The sequence below is a fragment of the Manacus vitellinus genome, unplaced genomic scaffold (assembly GCF_001715985.3).
Source record: "Manacus vitellinus isolate BGI_N305 unplaced genomic scaffold, ASM171598v3 scaffold_15_pilon, whole genome shotgun sequence".
NCBI classification, from domain to species: Eukaryota; Metazoa; Chordata; class Aves; order Passeriformes; family Pipridae; genus Manacus; species Manacus vitellinus.
This window is the reverse complement of record NW_021939122.1, coordinates 6570872-6597890: the sequence shown is the minus strand read 5'-3', so window position 1 is coordinate 6597890 and position 27019 is coordinate 6570872. Positions and strand designations below refer to the sequence as shown.

Here is a 27019-nt window from a genome sequence, read left to right as displayed (position 1 = left end):
CAGCATTTCTGGGTGCACCTCTGAATTGGAGTTGTGATGTGCACTGTCAGAAACATCCTTCCCAAATAGAACTCACAAGAAAAGCAAAGGCAACATCTAACTGCTGTATTTAGACCGACAAAATAATGCACAATATGCTTTATGGACTGTATAAAACAAGTAAAAGAGTGAGCATGTAAAAAAAAAAAAGTTTTACAAGGGATCTAAAGAAGGGTAAAAAGGCTGCAATTAAACATGTTTATTAGCCACTTCCAAAAAAAGGCTTATCTGATACATCAGAGCAACGAGTAATGTGTAGCACACTGCCACACAGTGACAAATAATTCTTACTGCACCCTCAAGAAAGATATTTTCAAATAAATTGCTCATTTGCAATATTTTCTGTACAACAAATCAAAATCTGGTATAACATGTTGCTGCAGCAGTGGCTCCAGTGTGGATACATACATCTGTACTTGACATGAACGTGGGTGAGCTTTTAAATGTCAAACAATAAAAAAGTATGCTCTGAAAATATGCTCTCCTCCCATCTCAACCCAAAACCCCTAATCATTTTTAAAGAGAAAAATCCAGGCTCACTAAAATCAATAGGGTTGAGATTGTGGTTGGAAAGTTTCCTGGTTGGAAACAGCCTTGGGGTGCTGGTCAACATCCTGCTAAATATGGGCCAGCAGTGTGCCCAGGTGGCCAAGAGGGCCATTGACATCCTGGCCTGCATCAAAAACAGCACAGCCAACAGGACCAGGGGCACAGGAACACAGAGGGCTGTTTTTGAGATGGGAATGACAGGGTCAATTCCCCCGTGGCCCAGCAGCTTGCAGCATCACTGACCACAGGACAGTGTAAGGGGCTAGAATATTATCCAGCACTAAAATACTAACTTTGGGATGTTAAATATAGGTTGTAGGATGGGACATCACAGGCCACCTACACTGACTGCACTGAAGTTCCTCCTTTCAAGCTGCATAGTTGCAGCCTGAAGCCTTCTTCAGGGGGAAGTGTGAGTTTGGAGTACAGCTGAGAGGAAGCTGCATCAGGGGAACTACAGGCTTGCAGAAACTATGGGAACTCGATTTCTTATTTTTATTTTCATAAAATTTACTGCTGGAAAAGTATCCAGGCTATGTGGCCTGATGATTGACAGCTTTCCAGTACATGTTCCTCTTCTGTGTTTGCATACATTTGTCATGGACAGTCTCCAGGCACCTTTGGCTAATTTGGCTCCCTCTTGTGTCTTCGTATCCCAGAACCAAAGCCAAAAGGTCCTGAAAAAGAGACTGTGAATGGAATGGATCCCAATTTACAGGATTAATTTCTCCATGAATGCTATTGAGTTATTTCACAGCCTTGCAGTTCAGCAGGCAAAACAACACAAGGACATAGGAAGCCTTGCTTTACATTTCAGATCTAATGACTTGAGAAAGATAATTAGAAGACAGAGCCATACCTTTCCCAGCATTGCCACTGATCTACTCTTTCTCCCATATCCTCTCTTATATACACATTTAAGCAACACAACTACCACCATCTGTATACTATCTACACATTAACCCATGTTCTCCCAAATTGGGCTACGAAGATCTACTTTGAAAAGAGCATTCACTCCTCCAGAACTACCAACTCCTCTCCCCAGCACTGAGTATCTAACCAGAAGCTTACAGTATAATTAAGAGTGGTAATAGGGAGCAAACATCTCCATGACTACTTCAAAATCCGCTGCACACGGAACAAAGAAAGCTACTGTACGTTTTTCTTGTTGCTTCAAACAAGTGTAAATATAACCAGAAATGCTTACTCAGCCTGACCAGTACTTGGGGAACCAAAGCTCTGCTGACTTCAGTGAGTGCTGCTACAAGTGGCAGAGCTAATGTCTTGGTCTTTAAATCTAGAAGATGACTGTGAAATAAACTACAATAAGGGCTGAAGGAATCCCGCACTTATCAGCTTAATCTTTTTAAGCGTAACTCCAACCAGAAACGTGTTTGATAAAAGGACTGAGAGATTCGAGATAAAGCTACAGCTGAATGAAGGGACAGAACTCACAAGTTACGAAATCCAAGTTATTCAGAACTGATTCACAGCTGACAGCTGTGCTGATTTCTGCTATAGTCTTTCCTTCCTACGAAGGATATAAATTTTTATATAAACCTTCATTCAATGAGGGAGGCAGCATTACTATTCCTTTTCCAATCTTCTCTAATTCAGCATGAATAAATGAATGAGAGTGTGTCTGCACACATGCACTTGGACACATATGCATAGGGCAGCATTTAAAATAACTTCAAATAACTTCTATTTTTAATGTAACAGGGGACTAGAAGCAGCTTTCCACATAATTGAAAAAGTCAAAATTGGTTGGGGCAGACTCAAGCAGAGGTAAGCACAAGTTGCAAGTCCCAGCAATTCTGTCCTTAGAGTCCATTCCTGCTCCCATATTGCAGGTGTCAGAACCTTCAGCACAAACTCTGCAACTACTGGGTTTTGTGTCCCACTGCTCCACTAAATCCTTATGCCCTAATTTTTACCATCCAAAAGTACCTTTTACCTTTCCAAAAGTGCCTTTCTGCTGCCTGGAAGCCTGAGAGTTGGGATTGTGACACTGATTTGTTTGTTCTTAGGTTATATCACACCTTACCTCAGTTTACTACCACATAAAATGCACATATCAGTCTTACTACTATATTTTCTGCAGCAAATAAAAACTTACTTCTCCTCAGGGTTTCCCCATAGCCTATAGGCAGAGGCAGGTAATTTGTTGCCTGATATTTTGAAAGCAACAGGATGCTCTTCTTGAGTTTGGGGTCCCTCCTGATCACCTCTTGATGTTTCTCCCATCTCTGGCTTCCTCTCCTTGAAGTAGCTCTCCTGATGGAGGGTTCCTTTTATCATGAGATCAAGAAAATTCAGTATCCATATGCAGTTCTTTAGCCACATTGGGAAAGGTTCTGAAGAACAGAAAGCTGCATCCAAAAATTCTGCAAACGTCCTTTTCTTCTCAAGGTTCAGAGGAATTTGCCATTCCCCTTGCCATTCCCCTTGTGTCCGGAAGCATCCAAGTGATCCGAGATCCTCTGCCATCTTTTCAAAGAGACCACTCCTCTGGAAGAAATTGCTGTTGACAGGGTCTAGGTGCAGGGCAGCTGTTACCACCTGAAGTGTGTAGAAAACAAGCTCCAATATGCAATTCTGTCCAAATGCTGTCCACAGCCCAGATGGAGGGTCCTGCAGTGCACCTTCCATATCTGAGAGGAGGGACAGGAGTGCATTGAATCCACTGCAGGTTCTGAAAGCTGAATGGCTCTTGAGACTCTCCAGTATCCTCAAGAGTGACTACAAACATTGAGAAGAAAGGAGCACTTAAATCAAGGAACAAAGAAGCTTTAGAATATTTTAAAATTCCAAGTTTGTATCAGAATTCTTTCATTGAAATTTCACTCTTTGAAATAAAAAAAAAAAAAGTTGATCAAAATAAAGGTCATCATTGCACAACTTTTCTCTTCCTCCCTTCCCCCGTATACCCAATGAGTCATACAACCAAGACTTGAATGCACCCTGAGGAGCAACCTGTGGAGTCAGCCTGACTGGTAGGGAATAGTGCTCACAAGAACGAGCAAAGAAATCAAATTTTCCACATTACATATCCTAGTCAGTTTGGCCAGAGGTGGTTTCATATCTTTGGCTATTCTTTTATCAGTCTTCTCAGACTCTCTCCAGAAACCTGCCTTTGCCTTAAATAAATGAAAGTAGAGATTCAATTGTAAATACCTTCATATAGAAACCAACAAGAAGGTGCAGCTCTCTTTAAGTGAGTCTTCCTGCATCCCTGAATATGCATGAGAAGCCACACAGCTTTTGCTCATATGACTGGGGAGGCCCTTTCCAAAAAAGCAGTGACTCATGATGGCACAAAGAATACTGCAAGGAGCAGGCTCTCCTCATTAAGAAAGGTAATAATAATATCTTTCTCAGTTGAGGTATTTTTAAAGTTTGCACAACACTTTGGAGGAAAAAAAAGCCATAAAAATGAATGCCACTTGCCAATATTACACATGCATAAAAAACCAGCTTATGCCACCTGTCAATTTTGAATGTTATGGGCTCGCCATTTTAAAACAAGTCTAGACAAGTTATTAAGAGCTGTGGAAGTAAAATTAGTGAGAAAAAAGAGCTTGCAAGGAAACAGACTAGTATATTTGAATGTAACCCATCCCAAGTTTTTGGAATGTTGCACAATTCGTTTTGTAAATATGACGTTCCTACAGGCACGAGGGTCTTTTCACATTTGAATTCATAGTTTTTCACATTGGAAAGGGTTAACTTTACTCTTTCCCAAGAGATATCTGATGTAAGAGCTTCACTTCACAGCCTTCTGAAGAGGAGCAGTTTCTAAAAGAAATACATTTGCCTGTAACAGGACCTAGGACTGTGGGAAAGGGCTGCCAGAACTGAAGGGGGAGGGGGAACTCCATTACTGTCATTCAATTTTGTATGATAATGTATCAAACCAGGCAGAGACTTTTGAACAGGGAGTAAATTTAATAACTTAGAGTTGAAGTTATCAGGATGGCTTTAACACATTTCAGAGAAGGTCAGCAGTAAACACATTTCCTCCAGCTCTAACTCAGTTAGAATTTAATCACCTATGAGTTAGTATTCCTCTGTCTTGAATCTATAAAACTGATGTCTGCTGGAAACCCCCTAACTCAGTTACTGTTAACAGAATTTATTTCACACATTCCATTATTTGTTATTCTTCATAATTGTCCACGTGCCACGCTGGAATACGGCAGTGCTAATTGCATTTGGGCTCAGGCTTTAACAGCTAAATATACATTAGCAAATCAATCTGAATTTGTGTGTAACACAATCACAGTCCCAATGGATAAAGATAATAAATTCATTTGCTTACATTATGCTTTAATACAGTTATCATTTGTCAAAATTAGACACTGAAGCTGCATTTATTTTCATATTAGTTTGGACACCACACTCAACTTTTCCACGATATCGTTAAAGTTTACTGTTTCAAATCAAAGCTATAACCTTTTTCCTTTTTTTTTTAAAGTAACATTGTTCTTTCATCACAGAAGAAATTGTTATATTGTGCTGAAAGGTGAATTCCATTCACACCTGGCAGAGAAGGTAGAATGAAACTTTAAAATCAGTGCTTTTAACACTGCTGCTTTTCAGTCTGATGCCTATGACCTAAAACAAAATAAAGCACAGTGATTCCTTCCCCCGTTTCATTGCTTACAGATCAGACCCTCTGTAAACGTAATGGAGGCTATGAATAGTTCTAATTTCTTTCTCCAAATATTCATAAAACTCCTCCTTTCCATCACCTCATCTCTTTTCCCACGACACTGGTGTATGTAAGACATGACAAAATTAAGGGCAGTAAACTTTCAGCCTTGGAAACTTATCAGAATCAAGGTGTTCATATCATGCCTACCCTGTCCCTTCCAATCTTTCTCCTTTACATCGCACAACTCTCCACATCTCCACTTTCATTCACATTTGTTTCTCCTTTCTCTGTCACATTACATAGAATTGCTCATACAATTGTGCCTTTGGCATTTCCATTTCTCCCTTCTGCATTCCTATTTAAGTCTTCAAAATACTTCATAATCTGATACTGAGTGAAGGTGTTGACCATATATGCATTCCTAAAAATCAAAGTGCCTGATTTACCACAGTCAAGATCTGGCCCATGGTTCTTTTTTATTCTGCATTTACCACCTTGATAAAAAGACTGTGGTGACATGAAAAACAATTTGCCACAAAGCCAAGAAGTTTCCAAGAAAACAATGCCCAAGTGAGAGCCACATTAATTACCTTCAGCAGATCTAGTTTCAGCGACAGTTCCCCTTGAGTAGAAGAACAGAGGGCCCCAATAATAATGCTCATGTATTCTTCATAATTGATGACTGACAGCTGCTCCAAGATACTGAGAGTAGCACTCCTGTAGCACTCATCATCCAAAAATATCTTGATATATGGCACCATTCCATAGTCCTTCAGAACAACTAGGGGAAAATATGGTATCATTTATTACTTAAACTATCCTTTGCTTGTAGTTTTTACAGGCAGATTTTCAGTGTTGGTGTGAGTGCCACATTTCTACAAATACAGTAGGACAGGTAAGAGGAGCAGCCGGTTGAGCTAAAGATGACACAACTGAGTGGCACAAGAACAACTAGGGATAAAATGACTGGATGACCAGGGTTTCCAATTGTCAGAGATGACAGTTTCCCAATACAATACTGAGTGAAAAGAAAAAAGACACCTTATTAGTTTTCAGCTTAATCATCTCTTTAACTTAGGAAGGGAACTTTGTGATGGTTTCTGACAATATATTTACCCTGTGTAAGATGTTGCAAACCTGATGATTCTTGGATTCCAGAATGAATTAAGTGAGTGGATTCCTGTATTCAGTAGAGTTCATTTCTGTATTACTATGTTCCACAAGATTCCCTATACACAGACCTCTTAGGTATGCCAACACTGAGTGTCACTCAGCATGCATATGATCCAATCAAGATTTCAAGTAATAGATACAATGGAAGAAAATCTGGATGAACAAACAATACACAAGAGTCACATACACACTCTTGTTTTCCACAAGCTAAGTTTGTGTATTCTATTTAACCACTTCAGGAGGATCCACATTGATGAAGAAAAAAGTTGACTACTGGGATAAAGTTCAGTATCCAGGATGAGAAGAATACCTTTGTCATATTTCTTCCTGTTATCCCTACGCTTCTAGCTTCTGTCCTCTGCTTTTGACTGAAGCACAAAAGTAAGAAAATTTATTGGCACTCCTTCAGAGCATGGCCACTTACCACTAAATATCATAATGGTAATGCAGTCAGCTGTATTTTCTTACCTGTGTTCCTCACGGACCTCGCTGTAAGGGCAGCCACCATCTTCAGCATCACAGCATTTAATTCCTTCTCAGTGCCTTCTTCCAGACCAGGTAGATCAGTTCCAGCTGTCAGGATATTAAAAGTCATAATACAATATATAAGACATGGATAACTGTAGCTAAAGCACATTAAACCAGTTCTCCAGCAAATTCTAGGCTAAATTTCTGGAAACAAAGAGAGGGAAGTAGTGATAATGTTTTCTCACCTGTCCCTCTTCCCTGTGTTTAAATTTACAAATTACATAGCCATTCCATCATTCATTCTGTAACATTTACATCACCAAGCTATCTAAAGCGGTGAAATGTAATGCAAGACAGAAGAAGGCCCCTATGCACCAGCTCATAACCAGAAGGTAAGTTTTCAAGAACTTTGGTATTAATCCTGGCAATCCTTATGTACCTTATAAACTCTTGTACCTAGTTCTCTGATATCAAGAATGCAAATCTAAGTGTCCTTGCAGGTGATGGATGTCTGCACTCAAAAACTTCTGTTGATATTCATAACCCTCCTGTTGCTTGGAATAAATGTGTATAAATAATTCAATTATTCTTGCTGCATCAGAAGTTATGCCTAGTACTTTGGGTCCCTCCTCCTTTACTAAATTACTTTTGCACTGAAGTTTAAAGGCATTTCCCAATTAATATAGTAGAGAAAATACTATAATGAATTTTTCTTTCTTTAAAATAGCAGTTATAAACTTTTAAATACATGAGCCTGTCTCCTAAGTCAGCTGTACTCCACAGTTACCACACTAGGACTATTACCTTCCTGTTTTCATGCTAGGATATAACTCTATCACAAGGGGTGGTTGTAATTGTGGGTAACATCTGGCCAAAATTCAATAAACTTCTTCCCGTCATTAGTACTGAGGATTAAAATGTTATTTTCAGAGGAACTAAGCTTTGTGGAACACTCTTTCTTGCCCCAGTCTCAAGATGGCATCCTAGAGAACCCCAGAGTAAGACCTGTTTAAAAATGTGGTTGAAGGGCACTGTCCAGAATAATTCATCATACACTGATGAAGAATAACCCAGAACTGATTAGACTAGTGAACAGAACAACAAAGAGCAAAGATTTCAGAGAGGACCCAGCTTAATGTTTAAAAAATTTAGGCCAGTTGGCTTGCAGACATCATCTAGCTACTCAGTGTATAAAATACATAAATTTACTGTAGAAAGAGATTATTCATTCCTATTGATCTGCCTCAGTAATACAAGACATTGTGAGTGGCATTATATTGTACCTGACTTCCTCAGGATCTTGGCTTGCTTCCTCAAAAGTGCCAGCAGCAGGCCTAAGAGCCCAGAGTCACGGAATATATCGCTGAATAACAGGTCCTTCTGGGTCATGCTGAGAAGACACTGGAGAGCTGTTAAGGTGCAGAATGGTACTATGTTTTCCTTTATCAAATACTGAACCTTCTTCAAAATTTCGTGCGGGACATAGGACAGGTCTAGGACTATGGACTCCACCAGTTTGAAGAACTGGACTTGGACTGGGTATGGTTTGAAATGGATTATGTCAGTAAATTGGTTGATAGGTTGCAGTGTCCATTCCAGAAGAAAGAAGTTCACTCTGTCCCAAGCCCATATGGTACCAATTGCTGCCAAGATTCTTCCACACAGGTGCTGATCATTACTTTTCTGGAAAATGGACTGCAACACCTGAAAAGACTGGAGGTTTTTCACTGTCATTCCTGTGGGATAAAACCAGGTGAGATCATTTTTACAGGAGTGCTAGTTAAGTATGCAATCACCATAACTGTAATATTAACTCATGCCTGAAAGTGGAAATAAGAATAAAAGACACAAGGGATGTGACTGGGAGGTGTATTCTTGACCTTGGATCAGACCCTACAGATGGCATGGTCATTTCAGTTTGATGTTAGGGAGCATTCAGACTCCTGCAACATTAAACACATAAATCAGAAGGTGCCATCTCATACTCCTTCCTCCATATCCAGACAGAAAATGAATGGACCTTCATCTTTCTATGACCTGCCTGCATAGCCACATGTGTGTATACATACATACATACATACATATATATATATATACTGTACCAGAAGACCGTGTCCATTCCAAATCAAAGTGTGGTAATTGTGGGTGTACAATATTGCCAGAAACTTTCAGTTCAGTTTTTCCACAAGTGGTAAGGCAAGTCAGCACGTCCACGATCTCGTCCAAATAAGGGTCTCCTTCATTTTGATGCAACCCCTCACATCTGGGAACAAAATTTGGGACAGTCATATGTTGATACCTTTATAATACAAACATTTTGGATATATCATTGGGTACTGAGAACACAGGAGCTACATACAGTAACTCCACACCATGGTAGAGTTCTGAAGCAGAACAAAACTTACAGACTGAAAGAAACTGAAGTGACACTGTAAGAGTCTTCTGAAGAAAAGGAAGATAAGTGTTGGAATTTAGTCCAGTTATGTGTCCTTTAAAAAAAGTAATTCTCTACAAAAAAAAAATGTCTGTCTGGGGGAGTAAAAATTTAAATTTTGTGAGGGTTCAAAAAATTAAAACAGACACTTCATATGAAGAGGTGGGTATATGGTTGGCAAGATAAGGAACTTGCTAACTGAGATTAATAACAGGAAAATCTCAGGCCTGAGGAAGAAAAAGGTGGTGTTTTGCCTGAGCTTTGTGAATCAGACATAAAGATGGCATGTCGCTCCTATGTAAGGAAATAGTCTGAATTGTAACCCCAGATTTGCCATGGTTCATAGACTGAAGTGAGAGTATCAAAGGACAGAGACCTGCTTATCGTGTCATCCTCTTCTGTACTGCTTAGAGGGGTCAGTTCTTAAGGAAAACTGCAGCATTTGGGCATGGGCTAGTGGCAGAGCAACACACTGATACTAGAAGCTAGAAAAATCTTAGAAGAAAACAAAACAAAATGTTCTGGTTTCATCTAAACAAGAAAAAAAGAAAAAGAGAGCAAATGTTCTCTTTGAAAGAATGCTATTAGCAAGATTATTTTTACCTTAAAAAAATTCTAAACATCAGAGAATAGGAAATCTGGTCACACAAAACACTGTGGAAAGAAGCTCTCCGTCTATCCCTTTATGGCAGTATATGCTGGGAGTGGAGACTAATCTGAAGCCCTGAGCACCTGAATGCTATTTCTGTCTCCCCAGCCTAGTTACATCAGTTAAAAAGGATGGAGGGGATTCATAGCCCTTATTGAAAAAGATCCTGTTTCTCCCCTTATGTGGTTAGAATTTAACCAGAAATATGCATTTCAACACAGCTTATTTATAAGAGAAAGCTAGACAATCTCTGGTTGTCTGTAAAGAAGTTAATAATTTTGTGCCATTCAAAAATCTTGAGAAATCATACTCACAAATACCTTTGAGTTCATGATCCAAATTATAATCCTCTAGATCCAAATTCAAAACCACCCTCCCCACCGCAGTCTTTGTTCAGGGACCAGAACTCTCACAAGCATAGAAGTAGTACAAGAGTAGGCAAAGCCAGAATGGAAACAAAAAGATCTGGAAATACTCTCTTCAAATGATATTACAAAAAGCAGAACGAAGCCCCTCAGAGTCTCTGGGGAAGTGTATAATGTACTGTTTTGACATAGCAAACTCAGAGCCTGCTTAGACAGCACAAGCTGACAAGGAGAGCAACAGATTCTGCTTTGTACTTTTGATTAGAATAACTAGCAAGGATTTTTCCTGATATGTTCATTCTCATCTTGGTTCTGAAGAACATAAACTTTTCAGATCTAAGTTTGGGTGGGCTTTGCTTGCTTGTTTTCTGCACAGCAAGGAGATGGTGTTTCCCTCCCTAGTTGACTGCATTTCTGGATCAAGAGTTCACCTTAACTGAGACAAACGTCTCTGATCTGCATCCCCTGTAATATTAATTGTTGAAGAACCTTTGTCTTGTGTTCAGAAAGTCCCTATCCCACTGCAGACTAACTTCTCCTATACTGTTCTCCTTCTGTTCTGGTTTCAGTAGAAAAAGTTATGTACTGCTTCCCTTCCTAAAACAGCAATGACAGACTCAATGTCAAGGTCGCTATTACTGGCTTTGCATTCACACAGGATTACTTTTTTGATTCATATTTTCAAAGAGACCCCCATGCATTCTGAAAATGAAGTTTTACCATCCTGTAGAAGCCTACTAAAAACCTCTCTGCTTACCTGAGTAAAATTTTTAGCAGGAGTTGGTAGCCATCATTACTTTCAAATTCTGTTAATAAAGCTGATGATACGGGATAAGAATCTTTCACAAAGCACAAGACAATACTAGCAGCTTCACACACATCAGAAGCAGGTAGAGTATCAGCCAGCTTAAAGAGATTCTGAACAGCTATTTTAATGCAGTCCACAGCTGTGGAAAAAACACATAGCAGGTATTTAAGAACTGTCAGTCAAACAAGTTCAAAGTTACTAACAAAAATAAAACAAGTTTGAAAAGTTATTTCTCAGTAAAACAGTAGTCAATTAAGTCTTTTTCTGACAGAACAGATAAGAAGAGATATGAATATCACACTCATTTCAGAAGCTACATGAAGAACATTGATGGCTTTACAGTATGCATGCATTTCTTTGCTTAACCCACAGAAGCTGATTTAGTCTCAGGAGTAGAAAACTTCCATCCCATCCACTCACCAAAATTCATATAGAGTGATTCCAGCTGTCTGAGTACAAGGTAAGCAGAGACTAACAAATTTAACTCTCTTTTACTAAGTCAACCACGCATTCTGTGCAGAGTTCACAGATTAATTCTTTACTCAATGAGGCATATGTAATGGGGTACACACATTTTGCTCTGAGCAGTGATGCCTAGTTTTCTTGTCTAATCTGACACCCACTCCTTCCAGGACAGCTTCAAAATGTCTAAACAGGTCTTTCAATGTCACCAAGGAAGCCAAATTTTTAGTTTAAAAAATAAAAATACCTATATGCAGTTATTCCATGACAAGGAATACTGACAGTAAGGTTTGCGTTATAAAACTATTTTTTTTCCCTTCTAAGAAATTGAGACTTGTGGTCTTTGCACTTCTCAATAACAATAAACAAATAAACAACAAAAAAATTCCTTGTATTAATAAAGCCTAGGAAGAAATGAGGATGTAATGCATCCAACTATGATGTTGTTCCAAAAGACACTATTTCTCTGGCAGTGCCTCCAGCCCTGTATTTAGTGTTCATGAGTCTTAGGCTCACAGACTGAGTCACATAACTTAAAGAAAAGCATATTACAACTTGCTCTTGCCTACATCAGTGTGATCAAGTGGGATTGCCTCTTGCCTGTAATTTTATTTTTTGTGTAAAAAACCCTTCAGTTTCCAGATGGCTATCAGAGCTAATAAAGCTCCTGTCTACAAAGTCAAGAGCCCATTCTTTGCAGTTGACTGACTATCACATGATGTAGAGGTAAAAATCCATCCTGGGAAGAATCTTTTTGAGAATTCATTCTCAGTGGAACTATGAGGAAAGGAGTAGCCAAATTACTAAACCAAACCTTGTAGGTACATGATGCTGTTTTTGGTCTGAGCCTTTGAAATTGTTCTCAGAACACGGCCTGTAGGTACTTTCCACGACTGGCTGCACTGGTCCCAGAGAGAAGCAGTTGCTATAATTAATGATTGAAGCTTATCAGCTGCCAGGAGTTCCTCTACACCTTGTTCCTCTTTGTACATGTTAAGCATTATCTGAAAAGCAAACAAACATCAGCTACAACAAAACCTCTGCAAATATCCAGGAGATGAAGAAAAACCCATTGGCAGAAGGAATTATAAGTTTGATAATAATGTCACGAGAAAGTAGCAGCAGTGAAATGAACAAGTAAAACTACCACTAGGATATTCTTAATGGATTTTTTCCCACTTAAAGTCACATTGTTTTGTTAAATAAAAAAAAATAGGAGATATAGTGGCATCATCTCAGATTGTTTTATACTGCTCCTGATGCTTGTTCAACAGTTTTCAGTACAAAATTGCTTCTTTTTGTGGCAGTTTGAATCAATCACCAGCTAAGAGCCTAAGTGTATCTGAGTGCCCAGGACAAATGAAATCCCAGAGGCACATCTCACCTCAACAAGCATTTCCTGAATTTGGGTGTCATCCTCACTTGTCTCTCCATCATCACTGGTTTTCTTCAGAGGAAAAGTGAAGAAAAGGTACAGGCACTGCATCAGAGCAGCTGGAAGTCCAGATCCAATGATGTTCCACAAAGTTCTCTAAGTAAGCAAAATAAAGATCAGTCCCTCCAGAAGCTGACCACAGTTTTCTTGTGCTTCTACACACTGAGAGTAATCATGGCAGATGAAAGAGCTACTTGAGCATTTTATCCTTATGAGTACTCCAGGGCACACAAGACTGGCTATCATAGAGCATGGCTGTACAAATCCATTTGGCAGAAGTAAATACACTAACCATGTGTTGCCATAGATGTTCCCAGGACTTCCCACTACAGCCTTGACAGAGATTCTATGTCTTGCATATAGAGACCTACAGTCAATAAAGCACACACCCTGAAAACTAACTATCAGCTGAACCAGCAGCAAGGCCAGGGACAGACAGTGCCCCCTTTACCATTAGTTTCCAGGACACCCTGCAGCTATGGAGGGCTGGTATGTTAAAAGCATGAATTCTTCATTCCCTCCTTGACTCAGCATGACAGCAATTTAGCTCTAATGCCTTTGCTTTTTTTAACTGCACACACACTTCTAATTATAGGATTCATAAATGCAAGAGACAGTTTCTTCATAGTGTTTCTCAACACTTATTCTTGTTTTCACCATGGCTGTGTACAACTTCCAGAGAAGTCCCAGTGTGTGTGCTTGGCATACAGTAATCAGAGCAAAAACCAGAAGCAAATTAAACAGAAGAAGGAGGCTTGTGATATGAAGTTTTGTGAGTGTGTGTGCTGCAAAAAATAGCAGTGTCTTAAATCTGTGAAAAACACAAACCTCATCAGAAACTTCATGCTGTAACTAACCATATATAATTTTATGGAGGTCCTTTTGACACAGAACATGTCCCCTAGAATCTGACAGAAAAATTTTATTTTTGTGTGTTTGAATAAGACTCAACAGTACAGCAGGCTGTACTGCTGATGCCAGTCCGCATTCGAGATGGCTGTAAATGTAGAATTTGTGAAATGCTTCAAAGCAAGAGTCTACCAGGATGGAAAATTCAACCACTGCATTACCAGGCATACAGGTCCCTACTAGTCACCTTTTTGATATGTAAATTGGAGTGATAAAGAAAGGTTGAAGAGCAGTAATACACAAGGAGGGGGGGGAGGAAAAGAAAAAGCAGAGGAACACTAGAAAAAATAGCTGTCTGATCATCAAAACAAAAAGGGTATCTGAAAGCACATAGTGCTTACTTCTCTCTTTCAGAAAAGCCTGGCCTATAGACCTGGTGGTGTGTCCTCTGATTGTACACCCTGGGCATACTGAAGCTCCAAGTATTGGGGATAATGCAAACACTGAGACTTAGGTGCCCCACTGTTGGGGTGGCTACACAGCTCCTCTGAAATAAAAAGAAAAAAGTCCTCTGTAGTAATTTCTCTTACCAAGTCAGTCTGTGAGAGCAGATACACTGATTTCAGGAGCAAATGGCCATCTTCTGCTTCCACTTTCTGTAGCAGGAATTGTTCCAAAGCCAGACGAGCTTCTTCTGTTACCACAAAAACATAAACCAAAGATGAAAATGCTGTGTTGATGCAGATTCTTAACAGATCTGACAAATTTAACAAAATTACAGTAGCAGGAGTCCACTGAATGAACAGAAAGACATAAAATTATTTTGATCCAGCATCAGGCTCAGGTCAGTTCATGTAAACTATGTCTCAAACTGAGAAATTTCACTGGGAATACCAGCTCAGTTCACGAAGCCTGTCAGCTGACAGTGCAAAGAATGTACAACAGCCACCAGGAAAGCCATGTGTGGCTGGCAGTATTTTTCTCATTAAAGAAAGCTCCTCAGAATAGTGTGTAACCTACTCTTTAACTCTTAATGCATTATACATTATACATTTCCAGCTACAGAAGTTCCAAACCCAAGATCAGCAAGGCCAGGTCTTCAGTGCAATCACCTAAAACGAGTGCCAGCTCACACCTACTGAAATATCTGGCTTGACACACAGCATTTTCCTATTCCCTCTTTATTTCCAGCACAGAGGACTGCTGAAAGACAGCACATTTCCAGAACAAGTGGATCCAGTGGATATGGTATGGGATCCTTACCTGCAGGTTTGCCATTGAGGGTCCTCTTAATTTCTTTAGTCAGAAGCTTGGAAACCTCACTGGCTAACAGCTGAATGTTGGGGAATACGACAACTCCAGCAGACTGTTCCCAGGCCTGAAATCCAAGCATAACTGTTAAGTCTTTCTGACATATCATGTCTTTGGTAGACTGACAAATACTAATAAATATAAAGAAAGAATGATAAAGCTAACAATCCCCTGCAAAATTCCCTTTCCATCCAGTATAGTCCATTAAGCAGCCTTTTCCAGACAGGAAGGAGTATAACACTACAGATACAGAACTCAACCCTTTGAATCACATAACACACCTACTAGAGAGCTTTTACAGTATTTTCTGCATTGAGTAAAATCACAGCAATGTAAATATTTGTCATACTCTCTGTCACTAATCCTTTGTATCAAAAATTATGCTAGTCCCTTTCAAAATACAACATAAACACCCTGAAGAAAAACAAATTTATAGACAAATTTATAAACATTTTATAAATAAATTTATTATTTACTCGTTCAAGAATGGACAAGCAATTAAATGCAAAGCTTGCTAGATAACAGCAAGACTTGTTAATTCTCAGAGTTTGGCAAACAGATCCACTCTTAAATGTAACTCTGCCTTTGGGGAAAAAAAATTCAAGAGCAATAAAAAAAAAAAAATTCCAGCAGACTAATACTATCACATCCAACTGGCCTCCAACAAGCAGGTACCATTACTTTTATACAGAGCATCTAATGCTATATACATTAATGTATTAGCAAAAGTTCAGCATTCACCTCTAAAAACCAGCCTGAGACACCTCTGTCCCCAGCAACCTTGAAAATTTCTTTACAAAAGTCTCCTTCTAGAAGCTCTGAAAAATCACACTGTAAGCTCAGATTATAAAAGGAAGGTAAGAAAAATAATGACATTTTCCTAAAATAGTTTGGAGCAAATATAATATTGTCTGCCAAGAAATAAGTGCAACTCTTTGTAAAAGAAGATCTACAAATATTTCCTTCCCTACCACGCTTTTAACTCCTTGTTATTTCATCATGGATGGCAGCTTATGGACAGGCTATTTTTTTCCCCATGTAGTGCCAGTTGTCTGTCAGTAATCAGGCAAGCACCTACTTTTTATTTCATTTTACTGCAGCCAACACAGTAAAACGCACCCAACTTTTCTTTCTGTGCTACAAGAGTGAAATGCAATTGCACAGTGTGCCTATCAATAATTTTCAATCAATCAATCATATTAAAAACAAACTAGTTTTTCAGATTTTGACCATAAGTTATTTGCAGAGATACTCAGTTGTGAGTAAGATCCATCAATTCCTCCACTTTTGATGCAGAAGGGAGGGAAGATATATAAAGAACAGAAGCAAGCTGGGCTAACACAATGACAAGAAACCTACAGCCACTTCAGGATATACAATGCTTGTCATTAAGCTACACCCTTTCTCAGAAAAAAAACAGTGATAAATCCCTGCCCCTCTTCCTCAAAGAGGAACATCCACAGCCCTTCAGAAAGGCCTTGTTATACCTACTCTTCTGCTAACAGAAAGAGTAGGATAAATTTTAGGATTTGAGACCATACACAGCAGAGAGCAGTAATCAAATGTTCATAGCAATGCTATGCTCCCTACAAACCAGGCCATTTAATGTTCTGATTTAATTTTATTGGTGATCGTTCCATGGGTCAGACATCAATCTTTAGAATACACTGCCCTTTAAGAACAGACCTAATTATTTCCATATTCATGTTCGAGTCTATAGAAGATCTGTATCTGGAAGCATATTAACCTGACTCCATTCCAGGATGTCTGCCTTCAGGCAAAACTCAAATAATATGGTATCAACGTAATATGATTTTCTTTCTTCCTCTTAAATCTGTTTCTACATGTTTAAGATTCTGTCACAAGTTCCCCGTGTCTGCTTTTACCATCTGTCCTTCCTACTCCACAGTTCATGGAGAGATGTTAGTTCAAAAGCCAGCCATGCAATAGAACGTTCTGATACTTTCTGAGGCACTGAGAAGGAAGACACAGAAGGCACATTAAAATGACTCCCTAGGCCTGAATCACAAGCAGATGGCTAACATTTTCCTCCTACACCTTTTCTTTCTATGTCAAGGAGTATCAATGAGTAATGAGCCCCCATATCCGAGGTGTCTCCTGGTTAGTGCCCCCTCTCTCCAGCCAACTGAGTAAGAGCTAAAGATCTCTTAAATCAATGATGTAAGGCTAAAATGCTCTAGTCACACTTCTAAACTTAAATGCCTGCAAAGCCCTGCAAAGCTCCACTAGTACATCTAAGAAAAGTGGGGGGAAGAATCTCTCTCTCGGGGCATAAAATCAAGTGTTAAGCTAATGAAAAATTCATATCTCCATTCTGAATATATTCTGTAGCCAAAATTTCCTTTAAGAATTTTAAATCCTCTTTTTGCAAGCCTTACTGCAGTTCAGGAAATCAGTTTCTATAACCCTAAAGCGTGTGAAGTTCAGCCCTCCAGAAAGGAGACACGCAATGGGTATGCATATGTACAACATTGCCAGTCCCCCAGCAATACTCACCTTGCCTCCTGAGAACAACTGTCCTTTGACACACTGGTACTAAATTTTAGTGTGCTGCCTCAAAAAAAACAGGGAAATTTTCAGCATGCCATTTTAAAAGCAGACTTATGGAAAGGGAAGGTGCTCCTCTACAGAAAACTGTCAGATTATCAGTCCTGATCTGACTTTGAAGAGCATTCTTTGAAGGCTGAGAAAGGAACACTGCCCCTTTGCAAAGACAGAAATGTTGTGACCTGATAAAGCAGTGGTGAGCTCCCAACACAGCAAAGCCTGCCCCGGCACATGTAGTGTTATACGCAGAGAGAGAGATTAATTTCCAGTGACAGGCTCATATGCAGAACAGCTCCTCTGTTCAGATATAGCCTTTGGTTCAGAAGGGGCACTCTTCTATGCAAACAAATCCAGAAGTTGAGAGGAAGTGGTGAAAAGTGAAATTTGTTCAGTAGTCATAAAGTATCTGTAGGATCATTTAGATTTATTAAGAAGGCCACTTCTGAGACTCCAGGCTATACACTCATTGCCTTTTGAGAGCCCTCCACTCATTTTGTCTGCACAGCCTTGGACCAGGGCAAGCTTGTATTCAAACACAGCAAACTCTTCACCATAGGCACTGCCAGATCCTACCCATAACTCAATTGTTTTAATCAGACTGACACCAGTGAGTGCCCTGTTTCAGTGCAGTTCACTGACACCATCATCTAAAGGGATTTCACCGTGCACCAGGACTTACAAGTTTCATGCTCCATCCAGCTGAGTGAATCGTTTATGACTATCTGGAAGTTATTCCTGCTTTACTGTCATGGACACCAAAGATTTCACAACCCTGAACGCAGTGAATTTCCTACACACTCCGTTCAAAATGTCAGTCCAGAGTATCACCTTTTATGTCTCACAGTACTTCCATATAAAGAGTGACCATGCATTAACTTTTTTTTCTTCACCTACACACTGGCTACTTTTTAGAAAACCAGCTCAGCTAGGTAGGGAACAGATGTATCTGAGTTTGGTCACTCAAGAATACTGAAAAATCACAAGTACAGACAATTGAAATATGCCATCACTAAAATATGGTTTCACCAAAAAGATGCTTTTGGTTTTTTTCTGAAAGACATAGTGAGTGTAAAAATGCAGATTTAATACTCATAAATACCCAATGTAATTCAATAGAAAAACAATTCTTCTGTACTACTACATCACCACAGTATATTTAAATATAGGCCAAGCTTTCTGCTTTGCTCAGTATATGCTCTGCCATTCTATCACACTCAAACAGTGTCCTGTATATTTCAGAGACTCTGGCAAAGAAAACCAACCCATAAGGCTCCCGTTCACTACAGAGCTCTTCTGATTTCTCCTTTTAACATGGCCATCTCAGAAACTGTTGGCTGATGGAAGGTCTAGGGAATGGGGTAGGGCAGCCTGCTAACTAAAATGTTCTGGTTCTCAGCTGTGTCACTCACCCATGGCATGATCTTCTCCTCGTTCCATGTCCCTAACACAAATCCTCTCTCAAGCACTAAAATTAGACATCAGCATGGTCATTAACCCCCAAATTCCATCTTAAGACTGTATTCCTGCATTTCCCCTAACTGGTTGCACGCCACAATCACATTTTCCTAGACTGAAAGTGTGCTCAGCCTCCCATTAAGTAATAAAATACATGAGACAGACATGAAGTGATCTCTTCACTTTAAAAGATGCCTGTCTCATCAACATATTCCTTGCCTTCAAGAATAGAATTTAGCCACTCAGGAATGTAAAACAGTGTTCCCTCATACACTTTTCTCATACTAACTCAGCAGGTTAGGTAGATGGAAGGAGGAGTACTTTTACTCCCAATGGAGTAAAAGCATCACCTAGACAAAGGGATCCTGCTTCAATTAACTGGCAGTTTGGGTGACCACAGAATGGATAGGGCAACAGAAACTCAAATTTACATCCTTGAACAAACCTTTAAGAAGAGGGGAAGGAAGTCCAGCAGCCTTCTCTGTTGATCCTCTGGGACAAGAAATGGAGCCACCTGCTCATACTCCACAAATTGTTTGCCTAGAGCCTCCCACTGGAGGGTATGGCTCTGGGGCAGCTTGTCCTTGCTGTGTGGAGGCTTCTCCAGTTCCTCTGCCGTGTCTCCATCATCAGGGCTTTGCTCTTGCTGTCCTGCTTTGTAAGGTGCATCCTCCAGCTGCCATGTGAGTTCAGCTGCTTTGTCCATGCTGAGATGAGACCAGATAAAGATACTGTGTTATTTACAGTTATTTACTGTTAAACCCTCCCATGGAACTAGACACTGACAGTTTTAACTGTTGGAGTTAGAGAGTTTAGAAACATGGAAACACTCTCAGTCATTGATTCTTTTACAATTCTAATGGCAAAGCACCCTGCTTCTGGACAAGAATATGAACAAGCTGTCTGCCATGAGACACTTGCATGTGCTACATAACTCATCTGGGCTTTGACAGGACAAAAAGGCAAACCATGCAGCAAATCTGTATTCCAGCCCCAGCTTTGCCACTGAGCCAGATCCTCTCCCTTATACTTCAGTCACCCCAACTGTAAAACAAGTTATAATTATTACCATCATCAGATCTTCAACAGAAGAGCACTAGCCAAGAGCCAGGTTACCCATTTCATTTAGTATGGATGCTAAATTAAGCTGCACATCACTGATACACTCCCTACCTAGGATGGGGCTGAAGCCCTGTCTGGAATAGGAGTTGTGTGGAAAAGGCAAAGGTTCTCCACATGGGTGTGCTGGCCCAAAGAGACAGCCAGATTCAGCTCTTCTATATGGCCTACATACAGTTCTGTACAATAAGTAGGTATTTTCACTACAACATTACTTGTTTTGCTGATCCTGCAAACTGAAGTGGATATTCCTCATTGAAGGAGAATGGTGCTTCTATAAGTCTCATTTCCACCAAACTTAATTTAAAATGAGTCCATCTTGCACTATAGGTAGGGGAATCCTTCTGGTACAACTCATCTCAACCCCAAGTCTTCTCATCTACTTTACAGTTCTGTTTTCATCCATAGTCTTCTGGGAGGTCATTGACACAGCCTTGAATCCATAGCAGCTCCAGTCCTCTGTCATAGCCTTCTGTGAGCTCACCCTGCTATGTTGAGCCTACATAATGACAACACTTACACCAATGGAAATCAGGCTTCTCCAGTTTCCACCAAAGTCATCCATATGCTTATTGGTATCTAGGTCATTGTCTGACTATTCAAAATATGACAGAACAAATTATCACAGTGTGGGTAGGCAGATGGGAGTCATCAAAATTAATGTAGCTCACTTTACTTACCAAGTATATTGTCTTTTAAGAGCCTAGAAGAATCTTTAACACATCATTACACCCCCCTCAAAGAAAAACGTCAATGTAGCTTCATTTCTAGGAAACAGGTTCTTTCTCTACAGTGTCTCTTTGATTGCCACTGTAGCTTGTCAATAAAAATGCCAAAAAGCAAATATAACTAAAAAACTGAGTCAGATCTGCACTACCAGTACATATATCCATTAAAATAATTTTTAAAAGAGTATTACAAGCTTGGTTTAGAATTATAAGCCAACACTACATTTGGGATTCTCTTCCTTCACCTTCCAAAAGTTACGCAGTTAGTTAGCTTGCTGCTTGCATTCTGCCCACTCCAGGCCAGATGAATCAGTTTCCCTTCCACGCTCACGCAGCAGCTCCACACTGTGCAGATGAAGAGCATGACATTATCTTGACACTGTGCACCACACCACCTGCAGCAAGCTGACAGTCCCAGCAAGCTGACCCACCCAAGCTGACACCTATGCCTGGATGTAAATGCCGATCCTTCACAGTGTGGCAGAGGCTAATTCACTCTACCACAGCCCATACTCTGTCCTTTGTGGGAGATGGAGGGCTATGAAATTTTGATCAGCCTCCAAGGAACAGTCAATCTAAAATTTCCTACCTCAACAACATTTTGTGTTTCACTGCTGTTGTTTTCTCTAATTATCTGTGTTAAGACAACACAGCCTTGTGAGCAGAAAAATTGTGATGACTGTCTGCATACAGTAAACAGGAAGACTGTTCCTCATGACTGTGTGGGAGTTACATTTGTCATATGTTATACTTAAATCTGGTGTGGGATTTTGGCCCGCTTGAGTCATCATGAAGCTGTACAGTGTGTTGATTGAGGAAGCCTGGGTACTGTTCTAGGGGCTTCAGTGAGCATAGTTCTCTTATGCTGCTCTCACATCCCAAACAGCAGCACCATTCTCTCCCTAAAGGAAATGTCTCACCTCGGAGGCTACTCTGCTAAGCCTAAATCAACGCTAAGCAACAAGTAACTCATTCCCAGTGCCTACACTCAACCTTTGTCATTTGCATTGAGAAACTCAAAGTTCTTTACAGAGGCATTCTACAGATGGTGAAACTAAGTCAGGGAGAGGTGAAATGAAGTGCCTACGCTGGCCTCAGAAGGTCAGTGACTGACCAATCAACTTCCTATATTGCACTGCATAAGTATGGCCCTGCAAATGTTTTAACCATTTTTCTCTCTTTCTATTCACACTTCACTGAGCAGGCCTCTCTTGTCAGTGTTGCAGCTAAAGCAAGCAGGGATGGTCACTCAAAAAATGTTTGCTCTGTGAATCCATGCAATGAAAGAGTTCTTCCCATCTCCACAGAAACTCTCATAACCAGATATGCACACACAACTTCATTAATGAAGACCTAATTGTAGCAGGCTATGTAAGACATCTAAGTGTACGTGGAAATATTTAATCTCCAGAAATACATGAAAGTAAAATGAGGATTATTATTTTCCTTATTATTTGTTCCAAACTATCTGGACTTCAAAAGACATATTAGACTAAATATCAGTCATCTGGTATTAGTCTGTTGACTCCACTTGCACTATCTGCTTTAAATATTACTTCTCCTAATAGCCTTTTCTTGTGTCTACATTTTATTTAAGACTTCTAAGTCCTTTACATTTGCTCTTCTTCTTAGAGGATAATTATTCTTCTAGACTAACCACAAAATCATAGGGTCCAGCATTCAAATATCTTTGGTATTAAGGATAGATATTTTGAAAACATCTTATATGTTGTCTCTCTTCTACACTCCACCATTTGTTTTGATCCTCATGTAAGTTAAGAGCTTATTTCAGCTTTGATAAGTTTCTTTGTTTGATTCTTGATTAAGATACTTTTTGATAAGTATCACAATGATACAAAAAGTAAAGTCTAAACAATAAAGGTTTTAGAAGACATGAAAGTCAAAATGTTTTAAATAAATCTGATGCAATCATTCAGAAAGTAGTGAGAGGAAATGTAACTTAATCATGTATTTTCCCTTTTTTTCTAAATGAAGCTCATGTGAAATCACACAGCAATGTTGCTATGTCTTTTTAGGCTGAAAAGACAAAAGGGAAGAAAGGCCTGACCAAAGCTGGCAGAAGAACTCGCAGAACACTGTTACTAACAGCTTACTAGTTGAACAAACATGATTTTTTAAATGACAGTTTATTTATCTGTGATTACCTCCCCCAGCAGTTCAAAGAAGGATCCCATTCAGCTACAAAATCTCAATTTGCACCAAGATCAAGAAGTTTACTTATACATTTAAAATCACTTGTTATCACAGCCAGATGATTGACCAAAAGACAATCAAGTTTTATACCATATTTCAGAGATTGATCCACTTTTTTACAGTATCTGCAAAAAATGTTAGATATTTGAATGCACAAGGAAATCTTTAATCTCCAGAAGTACATGAAAGCAAAATAAAGACTACAAATTGCCTCCTTATTTACTCCAACTGTTCTAATGACAAGAAAAATATTAGACTAAATATCAGACTTCTACAACTACCTGCTTTAAATATTCCTTCTCCTAATAGCCTTTCCTTAACTATTAAATCCCAGGATTCTGGTGACTGTCAGAAACACACATCTCAGAGCATCCCAAAAATCCACTGTGTGATACTCCTTTATAACTCTTTCCTTTCTCTGGCAGCTAAGATGACTGTTTAATAAACACAGTTATGACAGTAATAATTTTAAATGCTAAAAACAGGGATGCCACTACCTCCCAAAGAAAGCTTTCTGATGCCATAACAGATCCAAGCAATAGCAGGCATCATTTATTTTTTCCATGAAACACAATATATCACAAATTCTTGTTCTCTTCCATTCAATCACAAACTCTCTCCTTGTGGCTCACATCACTCTGTGTTCACAGGAATCACAGCACCTCAGAATGAACAGTGTGCCAGATGCTGTCCACCTACTACCCTCTTACCTTTGTCCCTCCTATTCACCCTGGTTCTTCCTCCCTGAACTCCTTCTGCCTCCCTTATCTACATCTATCAGTTCTATTTCTCATAGTTCATGAGACAAACTGAACAAACACCACCGAAAAGATTTACACTTAAATGTCACTCTATTTACATTCTCCAATAAGAGGATTGCAATAACTTAAATCAAGTTGCAAAATTAAATATCCTACCCAACCTTGCCAGTTCCATCTAATCAAAAATTTACAGGGCAAGGTATTCTCTCTTCCTATGTTCTGGCACAGTGCTTTGTACAATAGGATCCTAATCTGGTTGGTGCCTTGAAATACAAATCACTGACAAAATTCAAGTAACAGAAGGGTTTTAAAACACTTTTCAACTTAGAGAAGCAGAGACACTGGGTATACTTTCTTTTGAGATGTGGTCCTCCTGGAAGCGATGTCCCCATCTCAAGAGCAAACATAATGCTTCTGTTCAGTCATGGACAATATAGTAGTAACAAACTCAAGGACTAAGACCAGAGTAATTCTGACCATCTCAAAACAACAGCTCATTAGATAAGGACATTCAGTTAAATCATATCTAACAAGTCTTCAGTAGTAGCAGCAACAGATCTGCAATCCTTAAATCTGCAATCCTATTATCATCTCTAGATTAAATGATACAAGCAAACCACTGATTCTTTTTCCTCTTTGAACTGCAGTTTGGGGCGAACTTTGACTGAAATCTTTGCTATTTGAAAATGGTCCTCCCGTAACAAAGCAGTTGCAGATAATAGTGCAGTTTCCTTCAACATTTAACAGTCTGTTCCTTTTGCTTTGACAGCAAATCTCTTGACATACCTGGGCTCCTAGATTTGGCAGCTCCTGTTGCAGTCAACAACCACATCCAGAAAGAGTGCTACTGTTTCTGTCCTATTAGGCATCTTGCTGCATGCAGCAGCTCCCACTCTGCTCTTTAAACTTTCCACTGTGAATCACCTGATTAGCTGCTGCACTTACTTCCTGAGGAAAGCAGAAGTGAAAAGCAAATGAACCACAGCTCAGGACCCACCAAGCTCCCAAAGCAACTTAGAACAGCTCAGCTAACACACAAACCTGGCACACATAGCATGCTTCTGCCCGAGTCAAGAGTAACCAGGCATTTTGCCCTCTGTACCATATTCACAAAGGAGGGGGGTGAGGGGGACTGGGATTTCTTTCATTTTGTTTTTAAATTTAATGTTTGCAGAACTACTAGAGGAATACAGCACCACAAAGCTCATGCTTTCTGTGCAACAATCTGGGCCCAAAGGTCAGGCAACTGTTGGAGTCCTTCCTCAAATGCAGCACCCTTAAAATAAATACATTTGAATGCTGAGGTGAATGCTTGTCTCTAACCTCTCTAGCAAAATGGTCAAGGCAGCTACTCAGATCAAGAGGCAAAAAAGCACTATAAGCTCATTGACAACATAAATGAACCTAGATAGCTATGGGCTTGGGGGAAGATTATTTCTCAGTTTTCTAGTTGCTTTTTTTGTTTCATACATGTGAAAGGCTTTAAAACTTTTGTAACATGAGGTGGAGTTCAAACATTTTTACATGGGAAATTCAAGTGTTTCCAACTGCTTCTCCCCAACAATTTTATGGTGACCTTGAGAATCAGTGAGATCATGGCCTTACAGTGACTGAAACCTGAGGGGATTGCATCCTAGGTGGTTAAAGCCATCTGTTTCTTTTAACATCTACTTCACTCAAATGCTTGAAAAAGTGTTCAGTAGGAAAACTTAACTTTCTCTTCAAACTAGGCTGCAATTTAGCTGGATAACACGCAGCTAATTCAGGCTGAAGACTCCTGATAAGTAATAAACAGGACAGCAATTGCATATACACCACAGGCACCTCCCTTGATGCACTGGTGTTCCTGGGACAGAACAATCCCAGAGGACTGTTCTCATCCCTTCCAGTAGAAATGCATTGCATTAATAGAAAGATAAACAATAGAGGCAGCTGCAAAATCACGGGTTTAGTTCATCCGTTTACAGATTACACCAGGAATTAAACCTCTCTGTAGCTTTGTTACTAGGTTTTGGAAAGCATTAGCTAAAATAAGTATAATCTACAGGGTGTTTTCCAAGAAGATACAAGGTCACACTGAGCTACCCACACCCAGGGCAAGCTCCAGTGAATGTTGCATTTGGCCACTTCAGTGAGCGCCATTGAGCTCAGGGCTGCACTGGCATGGCTGTGAGACCTCTGGGCTGCTCTGAGCACGGGCCAAGCAAGCTCATGCAGCCTGTGAAAGGCTCTGCCAACATATCCACTATTTTTCTGCCTTAGGCCACTCACATATTAGCTGATATGTTCCTGTGGCAATCTAGCCACAGTGGACAGATGAATGGCAGAAGCACAGAGACCAGAAGGGAATATTAATACCAACCCACCCAGAGAGAACATCATTGTCTTCAACTTCCTAACTCAGAAACAAGCCTAAAAGTGTTTCATTTCCACCCTTTTACTGTCAGTTTAAAAGCACAAAACAAAGGTCATTTGCAGCAGCTCCTCTATGCTGTTTGATCAGAGAGGTTTATTTCCCAGGAGCCTTCCCTATCCAGTGGTACCTCCTCACTAGATGCTGTTGGGAGTCAAGCAGGCACACAGTCGTTAGTAGATTTCTAATCCACACGGCAGAGGAAGCACCATTTCTCTTTTTCACTCTGCACTAACTGCTGCTGGGCCTGAAAGTCCAGTTTCAACACGCACACCCACTTAATCTCTGCTTCACTGGAGCAAAACAGATGTAACCAAATTATCTGCAGTAAAAATAACTCAAGGGGTAAAGACAAGCATATAGATAATGTAGTAGGAGACTGTCACAACGCCCTTTGCCAGTTTGGGTTGTTTATATTAAAAGCCCCTTGCACTGTGCCTCCACCTACAAAAACAGAGATAAAAATCCTTCCTTTCTTCGTCCTTTCCCCCATAGTCTCACAGGAAAAACAAGATTAAAAAATATATGTCTCCCACATACTTGCATTTGCATCTACGTGCAG

General features: G+C 39.8%; 1 protein-coding gene across 1 annotated transcript in view; it reads right to left on the bottom strand.

The window, feature by feature from the left end:
* Positions 1-20582, bottom strand: part of WDFY4 (WDFY family member 4) — a 122661-nt gene extending 102079 nt beyond the window's left edge. The window contains exons 1-12 of the mRNA XM_018069132.2: positions 20557-20582; positions 19668-19929; positions 15152-15266; positions 14479-14582; positions 12989-13135; positions 12419-12608; positions 11092-11281; positions 8989-9149; positions 8170-8622; positions 6887-6991; positions 5836-6026; positions 2708-3330 (exon numbers count right to left, since the gene is read on the bottom strand). Of these exons, the coding sequence (XP_017924621.2) occupies positions 2708-3330; positions 5836-6026; positions 6887-6991; positions 8170-8622; positions 8989-9149; positions 11092-11281; positions 12419-12608; positions 12989-13135; positions 14479-14582; positions 15152-15266; positions 19668-19928 (2540 nt within the window). The 5' untranslated portion in view covers position 19929; positions 20557-20582. The remainder of the gene's footprint in view (positions 1-2707; positions 3331-5835; positions 6027-6886; positions 6992-8169; positions 8623-8988; positions 9150-11091; positions 11282-12418; positions 12609-12988; positions 13136-14478; positions 14583-15151; positions 15267-19667; positions 19930-20556) is intronic.
* Between the last annotated feature and the right edge of the window lie 6437 nt (positions 20583-27019).